Consider the following 12,383-nt stretch of genomic DNA (forward strand, 5'->3'; position numbering starts at 1 on the left):
TTCATTTAAATGCAAAAGGTGTTATTCAATAACTAAATAGCTTTTGGAAGGTTAATTTGTGACTGTTTGTATTACATCTTCTATGCTTTTAATGATCTATTTTATTTTCCTAGTTCTCCATCCAAAATGATACCTTGTGGACCAGTTCTGTCATTTGTTCGGTGTCTGTTGAGAAGAAAAGTTGTCAGTGTGGACAGTCTTGAAGATTCCAAATTATGCCGATGTTTATCCACTGTGGACCTTATTGCTCTGGGCGTAGGAAGTACTCTTGGCGCTGGTGTTTATGTACTTGCTGGAGAAGTCGCAAAAGCAGATTCTGGACCTAGTATTGTTATTTCTTTCCTCATTGCTGCCTTGGCATCTGTGATGGCAGGTCTTTGTTATGCTGAGTTTGGTGCTCGAGTTCCCAAGACTGGTTCTGCATATTTGTATACTTATGTAACTGTTGGTGAACTGTGGGCTTTTATCACTGGCTGGAATCTCATTTTATCATATGTTATAGGTAAGTTTGGGAGAACAGTATAAAACTGATAGGGTGACAGGGAAAAATAGAAATAAAATATAGGTTTGGGCTTTCTTTTTTCTTCACTGCTGTTACTTTAGGCACACCATGGCATCTTACAGTCAAGTTGGGTTATTTCCTTCTCATACATCATCCCCTATAATAAAGCTTCTTCAAACCAAAATAGGTCCTTTGTGATGCCTTTGTAAACCAGTTCAACAGCTTACACAAGTGTACCTAACTGAAAAATACTGGCAAACAATTCTGTTGATGATGCACACGAAGTAACAGAATCTAATTTGGTTTCTTGTTGCTGTGTTGGCTCTGCAGGACTAGTTGGTGTAAAAGCAGTAAATAATAAATGTCTCCAGATACAAACAGGAAGTAGATCTAGGGATGATACAATCACTGTAGAACTATACTTGAAAACAAATAATGAAATGTATATATCAGTTCATGTAATGCTATCAGTGGTGTGGCATCCTGCAGACACACCACTTTTGTGTTGCTATCTCATCATATATGAAGCTAATTGGAATGTGCTTGGATGAGAGAGATTCAGAGAGACACATTGGTAAGTCAAGAAGGAGGGAAGAAGTTATATTTATGACTCATGTATCATGCTTCCTTCCAGTACTGTGATCCTGTAAATGAAGCTTTGCATAGACACTGGGTACCACCAACACAGTCAATTAATTTAATGGTGTTCTGTGTGGATTCATATATCCACCTGTGCAGATTGAGTTGCAGGACCATGGCTTACATCACAACTGACCTAGGATGTTCAAGTATTATATTAGGGGACACTGTTGATGGGGATGTTGCTTTTTGAGAGTGATATAAAAATGGGGGACATTGCTTGTTGCCCTGTAGCACTTTTTTGAAGAGTTGGGGATTAACCTTTGCAATCTGGCTAAATTCAGACTCTGACAATTTCAGTCTGCCTACTAAAATTTCTGTAATTGCAGCTGGAAAAACTACTCTACCTCCTATCTTAAACGGTTGTGTGTATATTGCCATGTTTCACATTAGTGGCTGTATTCCAGCATGGAGGGAAGTTAATTTTATATCCATTGAAATTTGCAGAATGTTTTGGGATTAAATAAAAACATAATATAATGAAGTAATATATTGAAAAGTACTCTAAATGAAAAATTGTTATTATTATCATAAAATCATAGAATAATAGGACTGGAAGGGACCTCGAGAGGTCATCGAGTCCAGCCCCCCCGCCCTCAAGGCAGGATCAAGCTCCGTCTACACCATCCCTGACAGATGTCTATCTAACCTGTTCTTAAATATCTCCAGAGAGGGAGATTCCACCACCTCCCTTGGCAATTTATTCCAATATTTGACCACCCTGACAGTTAGGAATTTTTTCCTAATGTCCAATCTAAACCTCCCCTGCAGCACTTTAAGCCCATTACTCCTTGTCCTGTCCTCAGTAAGCAAGAGGAACAAATTTTCTCCTTCCTCCTTGTGACACCCTTTTAGATATTTGAAAACGGCTATCATGTCCCCCCTTAATCTTCTTTTTTCCAAACTAAACAAGCCCAGTTCATGAAGCCTGGCTTCATAGGTCATGTTCTCTAAACCTTTAATCATTCTTGTCGCTCTTCTCTGTACCCTTTCCAATTTCTCCACATCTTTCTTGAAATGTGGCGCCCAGAACTGGACACAGTACTCCAGCTGAGGCCTAACTAGTGCAGAGTAGAGCGGCAAAATGACTTCACGAGTTTTGCTTACAACACACCTGTTGATACAACCTAGAATCATATTTGCTTTTTTTGCAACAGCATCACACTGTTGACTCATATTCAACTTGTGGTCCACAATGACCCCTAGATACCTTTTCCGCCATGCTCCTTCCTAGACAGTCGCTTCCCATCTTGTATGTATGGAACTGATTGTTCCTTCCTAAGTGGAGCACTTTGCATTTCTCTTTATTAAACCTCATCCTTTTTACCTCTGACCATTTCTCTAACTTGCTATGGTCATTTTGAATTATGTCCCTATCCTCCAAAGAAGTTGCAACCCCACCCAGTTTGGTATCATCTGCAAACTTAATAAGCGTACTCTCTATCCCAATATCTACATCATTGATGAAGATATTGAACAGTACGGGTCCCAAAACAGACCCTTGCGGAACTCCACTTGTTATCCCTTTCCAGCAGGATTTAGCACCGTTAACAACAACTCTCTGACTACGATACCAAAGTTAGCTATTATAGGAAAGTTTACTTGAAATTTTCTAATACAGTAAATTGGCATATTGATATTGTAGCTTAATGTATTATACTATAGGTATGAACTGCCATAATAAAATGTATGGAGAAAAAGTTGACTTGTTTAACAGTAATTGTATCTTTCCAAATACAAATAGTGACATGTTCTTTTTACAATACTGTTATATTATTGTATTTGTGAAAAATCCTAAAACTTTTTGTATTTTATGAAGGTACATCTAGTGTAGCAAGAGCATGGAGTGGTACCTTTGATGAACTCCTTGGAAAACAAATTGGCCATTTTTTCAGAACCTACTTCAGAATGGACTTTTCTGGTTTAGCAGAGTATCCAGACTTTTTTGCAGTATGCCTTATATTGCTTCTGGCAGGTAAGAAGTAGAAATTTCTTTACATTAGGAATGTCATAGTGACTAATAGAGAATTTATTGGAGGCAGGGAACAGATTCTGTACCTCTCTTTATAGAAGTAATAGAAAAGGATGAATTATTGTTCTAATGTTTTGTCTGATCAAGATACAGCTTATATCATTAATGAAATATAAATGCTTACAGAACATTGATATAATGGCTCTATAATTAGAAGCTAGTATAAACACTTTTTTAACTTCAGGTAAGTCTTGAGGTAATCAACTGTAAGAACTTTTGTGTAAAATCCATAATGTAGAAATTATAATAAAAGAATAACTGGACAACATCTGTATTTTTGTTTGTTCTAAAGGCAATGGATATTTTCAGCAAGGTCACAAGCTTAAATTTTACAATTCAGTGTTACAGTGCATTGCCCACAAAACAAGCATTTTTCTTGGTGGATATTTGACTTACTATCAAGTGTCATTTATTGGCACATTTACTATTTAGATCACCTGGCCCTAAAAAATTCTCCCGTTTTTTGTACATAAATTTGATAGGAGTAATTTTGTTTGCAAATTCAAATAAAGCATGGTCACCTGGAAGAAAATGAGGGTTTGGTCTGACAATCAGGCTAAGTAACCTAAATAAAGATGGGTATTTACAAAACACTAAATCATAAGGTTATTTCTTCGTATTCAGCTATTGGCACCTCTCATTGCCAGCTATGTATAGTGAACCTTCTGTAGATTTAACAAGCTAATAATCTATCTTTTAAATTATATAAATCTCTTTTTTTATTAGTTGGTACTACTGCTACAGTCCCTTAAATTTTTTTCCAGTTGAATTTCTGTTGGGTAACAGTCAAGCACTTCATTTAGACACTAAAGCCCACTTAGCATACTCAAAATCCCCTAATCAGATTTCATTGTTTTGAGCCATATTATATTAGCATGATTGATTTGGTTCAAAAGATATGCGTGCTGAGAAGATAACTGCTAGAAACTGCTTAGGCAGTGCTCTGTGGCCACTAGCAAAAAGGCTACTTTTCCTTTCTGAGCCATCATGGCTTCTGGTCAAGACAATGGAAATCAGAGTTTCATGCTCAGTATTTAATCTCTTATTAAGATATTGCTAAAAGGAGTATAGCTTGGAGGAAAGGGTCCTGTAAAAGAAAGAAGACGGTGAAGAAAAAGGGGCAAACGAAGAAGCAGGGGAGAAAAGAGACAACCATATAAAAATCAAGTGAGATGTCTAGAATAATGATTCCAGACTTTTAACTTTTAAAATATTATCTGTCTTATTATTTGTCCAGAATAACAGGAAAGAGCAAAACCACATTTCATTATTAAGACATTTTAATAGGCTTAAAATTTTCAGTCTACAGGATGAACCTCTCTAATCCAGAACTTTTTCATTCGGAAACATCCATTGTCCAGAATGATTTTGTTTAGCCGGATTTCCACTTTTCATGGTGGGGCCATTGCTTTTTTTCTGACAGTACTGTCCAGAATGGCATACCATTACTTATTTTCCCAGCCCATAGAAAGGGAATGGGATTTTCTTCATGTGTACCAGCACCTGTTTTCCTGCGGTGGCTCATCTCCTGCCGGAAGCCTGCTCAGGGTGCTGACTCCCAGCACGGCACTGTAGCTCTTTAAGGGGCCACGACTGAATTTTCAATTATTTATTTATTTATTTATGGCTCAACAAATTTGCCCCAGAGTACCGGCACCTTTTTTCTTACAAAAAAGCACTGGGTGTGGCCAAGTTTCCTGCGGTCCCATAAAGTTTGTTTATAGCCACCAGTCTTAGCTATCAACGTTCTGTGCTGTTATTAGCTCTAAATGTCCTCTAACAGCACAGTAAGCAGTGGAAGTGTTGGTAATGCTGCTAGACAATATTGACCTTCCATAGTCCAGAAAATTCTCTCGTTTAGAACCGGTCAGGTCCCAAGGGTTCTGGACTAGAGAAGTTCAACTTATAGTCTCTAAATAACAAGGAAAAACAGATTGGTGTGGCATTATGGGAAATACTTTATTTCATAGAGAAATGGTGTAAGACTTTTCTACTATATTTTATGTTTCCCCATCCCTGTGTGTCATCTTGTATTCCACTAACCTACAGACCATGCTTCAATTGTCTCCTGTCTAGCTTCACAGCAGGTCCCCCTTGGAAAATTTTCAGATTATGCAAACTGAATTGTCAGTTATATAGAAAGACAGTTGTTTTATACTCTGGCTTGCACAACAATACAGAAGACCAAGAAATTCTCTATATCAAAGTATTTGGGAGCTAAATCAGAGTGGTTTAGGAGAGGTGTATTTTAATTATTTTAATAATCTATATAAGTTGTTTTCAACCTGTGATTCATGGATCCCTGGAGGTCCACAGTCTATGTTTAAGATTTCTAAAGGTGTGTCCACACCTTCTCTTGAAATTTTTAGGGATCCACAAATGAAAAAAAGGTTGAAAACCAGTGACCTACTGTATACCCCATTATTCTAGGAATTGGGGATAGCACTGGGATGTGCACAACATAAATAGATTAGAACTGGTCAAAACATGAAAGAAAAACACATTCATTTAAAATGTTTTACTTTTTAATAAAAATTTCTAAATTTAATTTTTTTTTACTTCTCCTCGTGAAATTCTAAAAATCAGTATGGTGTCTTATCCTAAATTATGTGTACTGTAGACAGAATTCTAATAATTACTGAAAATGCCTCTTTTTTGCTTGTTCACTCCCATGAATGCACTTACGTGGAAGAATTTAATATGATAGGGATTTTTCGTTTGTAATCTCTGTGTGTGTGCATGTGTGTAAAATAAAATGTAATTTTTTATAGACGGTCTAAAGATTTTAAATGTGTATTTTTGAATTCAGCGGCTTCCTAGTGTTTACTTTAGTTATATTAAGCCTAGAAGTTCCTTTATCCAAAATAGAAGTGTGGACTGGTGGCCCAGCAAAGTAGTAAACTACATGTCCCAGAAATATTTTTGGCTATTGAGTGAATAGTGGAATCAATGTCAGTGAAGAAGACAGTCATCAACCTTTGGAGGAAGAGAATATTAAACTCTCCATTTTACAGTTTTTATAGTGTCTATCATGTAAGGCAGTGGTGCTCAGTCTTTTTTAATTTGCGACCCTCAGGGCCGGGAAAATTTTGGTTGAGTTAAAAAAAAAAAGCCGTCCGGAACCTTTTGTTGCGGCCCCTTTAAAAAGCACCGGTCCGCTTCCCTGCCACTGCTCCCGCCCCCGCTATGTGCACATCGGACACCAAGCTGGGAAAACAAATTGGCAGCCGGCCTGGTGCTGTGACCCCCCCCAGGAAGACACCTGTATCTGCCCACCAGTTGCCCACTGCTGATCTAAGGTACTTCAGGACTCCTGATTGTATTTGTATAGTATTGAAGTGCCATTGACCTAGTACTAACACCTAAAAGCCATAGATCTACTATCAATAACTAAATACTAAAATTAGTATTAGTCACACTGTTCTCATGTATACATTGTTAAAGATACTATTTTACTCTGTAAAGGAGATGCTGACTCTTTAAAATCCCCTCTCATATTTCATAGGTCTTCTGTCTTTTGGAGTGAAAGAATCTGCATGGGTGAATAAGATTTTCACTGCTGTTAACATCTTGGTTCTCCTCTTTGTTATGATTTCTGGCTTTGTGAAAGGAGATGTTAACAACTGGAAAATAAGCGAAGAATCTCTCATAAACCTCACAGCACAAACAGAGTAATTGTTTTTTCATCTGTCTGTTTTCTTCAGTTTTTCTTGGTCATGCTTAAGCAGATTCTGGAGACTGTCTTTGTTTTACATGCATCTCTGGTATCCTATGCATTGTAGCAATAGGTTTAGGCTTATTGTGTTGTTTAGAAATGTAAACTTGTGTCCTGAAACAGAAATATATTTTATACTTGTTACGTTTTTGCCTTTAGTAATCTCAGCCTAAGTCACCTTAGAAGCTATGGGCATGTACGTATAAAGTTAATTATTTATTTGTAATACCGGATATTGGACCTGATCCTGTATCATTAAAGTCAATGGGTGTTTTGTGCCATTACAGGTTGGACCTTCTTGGTCTAGCACCCTCAGGACCTGACTGATTTCAGACAAGGGAGTTTGCCAGAGGAGGTCAGGGCTCTTCCAGAGGCACCAGCCTCCCGTCAGTTGCTGTGCTGTGCTCCTGGCTTCCAGCAGTTGCTGGGTTCTGCTTCTGGCCCCCCAGCAGTTGTCAAGCTGGACTCCCAGCCCCCAGTGGCTGCTGGGTTGGCCGAGCTGTACCAAAGAGCCCCTGGACCAGAGAGGTTTAACCTGTAGTTCCAATAGAAGTAGGGCCAGAGATTATAATGTTTATTTGATAATCCATGTTTTTTTCTATTCTTAATGAATTTTTGATGGAAGATCTTTATCTCAATCTTCATCCAAAAATAGTTTGTACTAAGAGCTTTGTAAAAAGATCCCTATCTTGATACTATGCTGCATTTTAAAAGTGTTCATATCAGTCATGGTGCTTAAAAAACCCATTAGATTTCTTCAATTTGAAAATTCTTTTTCCTGTTGTATTTCAATTTTCTGTAGAAATTATTCTTCCTGGATAAACGTCACAAGCATGTTTGGGGTTGGTGGTTTTATGCCATATGGCTTTTCAGGAACATTGGCTGGTGCTGCAACATGTTTTTATGCCTTTGTGGGATTTGATTGCATTGCAACAACTGGTAAGTTGAGGAGTTTCTCTCTTTCCCTTTCTCTCTCTGTATATATATATATATCTTTGAAGTAAAAAGTTGGTAGTCAAACTGTGTAATTGTGTGTGTGTGTGTGTGTGTGTGTGTATATATCCTACACTCCTTCCCTGTCTGCCAATGTAGCTATCTGTCTGTCTCTGCTCTTAAACTCCATGGCTGTGTCTAGACTGGCCAATTTTTCTGGAAAATCAGCCGCTTTTCTGGAAAAACTTGCCAGCTGTCTACACTGGCCACTTGCATTTTCACAAAAGCACTGACTTCCTACTGTAAGAAATCAGTGCTTCTTGCGGAAATACTATTCTGTTCCCTTTCGGGCAAAAGTCCTTTTGCGCAATACTTTTGTGCAAAAGGGCCAGTGTAGACAGCTCAGATTTGTTTTCCGCAAAAAAGCCCCGATCGCGAAAATGGCGATCGGGACTTTTTTTGTGGAAAAGCGTGTCTGGCACGGACGCTTTTCCGCAAAAGCACTTTTTGCAGAAAAGCATCCATGCCAATCTAGATGCTCTGTTCCGAAAATGCTTTTAACGGAAAACTTTTCCGTTAAAAGCATTTCCGGAAAATCTTGCCAGTGTAGACACAGCGCATCACTATGTCCAGAAAAGTGATAGAAATGTAGCCGTGTTAGTCTGGTGTAGCTGAAACAAAATACAGGACTATGTAGCACTTTAAAGACTAACAAGATGGTTTATTAGATGATGAGCTTTAGTGGGCCAGACCCACTTCCTCAGATCAAATAGTGGAAGAAAATAGTCACAACCATATATGCTAAAGGATACTCTGGCTATCTTACCCATTACAAAGATAGCCTCCCCAATTATCACCTCTAATACCATTAGCTCAGACATTTACCTTTCCCCCCTCCCCTCCCCCGCATCCCCCTTCTGTTCTGAAATTTGATTTGTCCTTTTCATATGTGTTCTTTTTTTTTAATTGTATCCTTTGGTATATATGGTTGTGACTATTTTCTTCCACTATTTGATCTGAGGAAATGGGTGTGGCCCATGAAAGCTCATCACCTAATAAACTATCTTGTTAGTCGTTAGCTACACAGTCCTGTTTTTTATGTCCAGAAAGAGACTGAGATCACTCCTGAAAGTGGCTCTCTCATTTCACAGAAAAACAAAATTACAGTGGGAGCAAAATTCTCTTTGCCTAAATTTAGCTACAACAGCAGAGTGCAGAAAACTGATACATACCAGCTCTTTAGGCAAAGCCCATGTGGGAAGCCACTTTAAAAAAAAATAAGCTTAATGGTTCATAAGAAGATCAGAATGGCCACACTGACCAAAGGTCCATCTAGCCCAGTATCTTGTCAGCCAACAGTGGCCAATGCCAGATGCCCCTTAGGGAGTAAACACAGTAGGTAATCATCATGTGATCCCTCTCCTGCCATCCATTTGTAGCTTTAAAAACCAACTCTCATGCTGCATATTCCTTAGAACTTATTTTAGGCTAATGTGAAATTAATGCGTACAAAAGATCAACACCTTACTTATCATGTGGTCCATCTAGCCCACTATCCAGTCTTCTGACTAATCAATACTTCACAGGGAATGAACAGAGCAGGTAATCATTAAATGTTCCATGCCATGTCATCCATTCCTAGCTTCTGGCAGACAGTGCCTCTTTCCTTTTCTAGAAGCCAAGGTCATAGCTTACTCAACCATCCTCATCATTGGCAAAGTCAAAAGATTAGGGTGAAATCCCTCCAGAATCTTGGCCTCCCTTTCCAGGAGCAGACTTTTTAGTGATATGGGGAGGTTTGGGGGAACCTGGGTCCACTTACTACTTCAGGTTCCAGCTCAGAGACCCTAGGTAGCAGCAACTGATGGGGGGTTTTCTCTAGCCCCAATACAGCAGCCTTTTCTCTGGGCCACTTCCCTAAATGCTCTCTTAGTACCTTTTCCCTGGTACCTGAGCAAATCTTTACACCCTTTCCTTTTTGCAGTTCTCCAGCAAGGACTTCCTCTTCCTCCTCCTCAATCCTTCACTCTTCTGCTTCCCGCTCCCTCACCTGAGGGGAAACCTTTTAAAGCAGCACAGTAGGCCTTAATTGGCTATAGGTGCCTGATTAGCCTGCTGCTTCAGGTAATTTCTTAATTAGTCTCAGGTGCCTGCCTGTCTTGATTGGCAGTAGTCTCTGGTAGTTTGTTTAGAAAACAGAAAGCGATTCACCCTGCTCCTGGAATGTCTGCCCTCCACTAAACTATTGTAGCCTACTGCCCTGGTCTGTCTGTCTGTCTGTCTGTCTCTCTCTCTCTCTCTCACTCACTCACTCACACACACACACACACACACACACACAGATTGATCCAGCATTGCTCAAGTCAACTCAATTAATTTTTGTTTTTTGTAAAATAAAATGAAAATGTACATGCTTCATTTAAAATCATTGTCATGGGGTGAGTCAGGGGATGAGGAGTTCAATATGCAGGCTGCCCTGGGGAGTGGGGACTACCTCAGCCTTCTCTCCAAAGTAGGGATGCCAGGTGTCCGGTATTCTACCGGACAGTCTGGTTTTTGCATCCTCTGTCCAGTAAAAAAATTCAGAAAATACCAGACATGTGCAATGTCCAGTATTTTCTGTTTTTTCAGCTGGGCGCCAGACAGACGCCTGGTTGGGAGGTGGGGCCACAATTGGTGCTGGGAGCCTATGGTAGCGTGTGGGGCTGGGCGGGGGGCGAGGGGCTGGACGGAAGCCTAGCGGAGATGGGGGGAGTGGCTGGGAGGTGGGGCGCAATCGGCACTGGGAGCCCTCAGCTGATTGCATCTGAGGAGGAGTGACGCCTTGGGGAGGAGGAGAAGCCCTGCCCCTGCTCCTGAGCTCTGTTCAAGTGCATTGTGGCGCTGTAGTCCAGGAGAGAAGCCTGCAGGTGCTTTGTAGTTGTGTTTTGGCACCTTCCATGGGCTCTCAGCCAAAACTGTCTGGGGTGGAATTTCTGCTTCTTCCCACTGGGACACCCAAAGACCTGGCTATGGGGGAGTCACCTTCCTACCCATGGTCGCCCCTCCCCCTTGCCCTGCCATTGTGTTGCCCCAGGGTCTGCCTCTCTCTGCTTTGGGTAGCAGGCGGCTGCTTTGCAGAGCAGGCTTTGCTGCCCCTCCTTTGTTCCCAGCTTGGTGGCTCTTGGTAGTAGCCACACAGGATATGTGTTCGGTGTACCGTATATTCTGGCGTACAAGACGACCTCTGATGTTAAAAAACATCCCCCAAAAATCGGGGGTCGTCTTGTACACCGGATGCCCCGCCGCCGGAGCCCCTCCACGGCTTTGAAAGCCTCGGGGGAAGCCGGCGGCGGGGCATCCCAGGCGCGCCTGGGCTGCGCCCCCGCCGGAGCCCCTCCGCGGCTTTGAAAGCCTCGGGGGAAGCCGGCGGCGGGGCATCCCAGGCGCGCCTGGGCTGCGCCCCCGCCGGAGCCCCTCCGCGGCTTTGAAAGCCTCGGGGGAAGCCGGCGGCGGGGCATCCCAGGCGCGCCTGGGCTGCGCCCCCGCCGGAGCCCCTCCGCGGCTTTGAAAGCCTGGGATGCCCCGCCGCCGGCTTCCCCCGAGGCTTTCAAAGCCGCGGAGGGGCTCCCGGGGGGGGGGGCAGCCCAGGCGCTCCTGGCGGCTTTGCTCCCGGTGCCTCTGGTCTGCTGGGGACCATCTCCAGCAGACCAGGGACACCGGGAGCAAAGGAGGCGGAGGGGCGCTGGGGTATAAGATGAAACCCTATCTTTTAATTAAAAAGATAGGGGGTCGTCTTATACACCCAGTCGCCCTATACGCCGGAAAATACGGTAGGTGTTTTTTTTTTCTTGCTCGACAAATTTTTAGCCCATGTGTTCGGTATTTTTTGGGAGACCATCTGGCAACCCTATTCCAAAGTAGCTTGAGGCCAGGTGAGACGTGCCTCTCCCTGGCCGCTGCAGCTCCAGCAGGCACAGCTCGGGGAGAGGTACAGGTTCCTTTGCTGGGGCAAGTCCATGTTCATCTGCCCCCTGCATTCCCCAGCCAAAGTGAAGAATGCGGCAAACTGTGCACTTTCCTCTCACTCTCTGACAGGTAGGAACAGCCAGCAATGTTCCATACAAATTGGAGGGGGAAGAGGGGTTTCAGCCCTTCCTGCCTTCCTTAAAAGGCATCTGGGGAATGGGAGACTCTAGGCTGTGGATGGATGGGTAGGGCACCCCCATCCAGGCCCTTTGACATGCCTGGTGATTCTGTCTCTTTTCTGTTTGGGTTTATGAGAAGCAATTCCATTCAAAGCACATTTAAGTTATGCCCCTTAAAGTTTAAGTTAAGCCCCTTGCTTTGAGTTATGAGAAGAGGAAGCTCGCACACACACGGTAAAATTCCACGTATGATGTCAGTTTGCTTAACTTATTGTTTTGTGCTGTATCTGGCCACAAAGTCCTGGGTTACATATGGAATCATTGATTTTACTCTATATGAAATATTAAAGCCATCATTCTTAAGATGTAGACTGCCAGACTTGCCTTTTTCTGAATATTGGCACACATTAAAGTAGAAGATAAAAAGTTTTCCTA

General features: G+C 41.9%; 1 protein-coding gene across 9 annotated transcripts in view; it reads left to right on the forward strand.

Moving 5' to 3' along the window:
* Positions 1–12,383, forward strand: part of SLC7A2 (solute carrier family 7 member 2) — a 109,439-nt gene that overhangs the window by 74,288 nt on the left and 22,768 nt on the right. For all 9 annotated transcript variants that reach the window (XM_075931173.2, XM_075931174.2, XM_075931179.2 and 6 more), the window contains 4 exons: positions 114–502; positions 2,961–3,116; positions 6,679–6,844; positions 7,691–7,827. In XM_075931173.2, coding sequence (XP_075787288.2) covers positions 127–502; positions 2,961–3,116; positions 6,679–6,844; positions 7,691–7,827 — 835 coding nt within the window. In that variant the 5' untranslated portion in view covers positions 114–126. The remainder of the gene's footprint in view (positions 1–113; positions 503–2,960; positions 3,117–6,678; positions 6,845–7,690; positions 7,828–12,383) is intronic.

The sequence above is a fragment of the Pelodiscus sinensis genome, chromosome 4 (assembly GCF_052426305.1).
Source record: "Pelodiscus sinensis isolate ZL-2025 chromosome 4, ASM5242630v1, whole genome shotgun sequence".
NCBI lineage: Eukaryota > Metazoa > Chordata > Testudines > Trionychidae > Pelodiscus > Pelodiscus sinensis.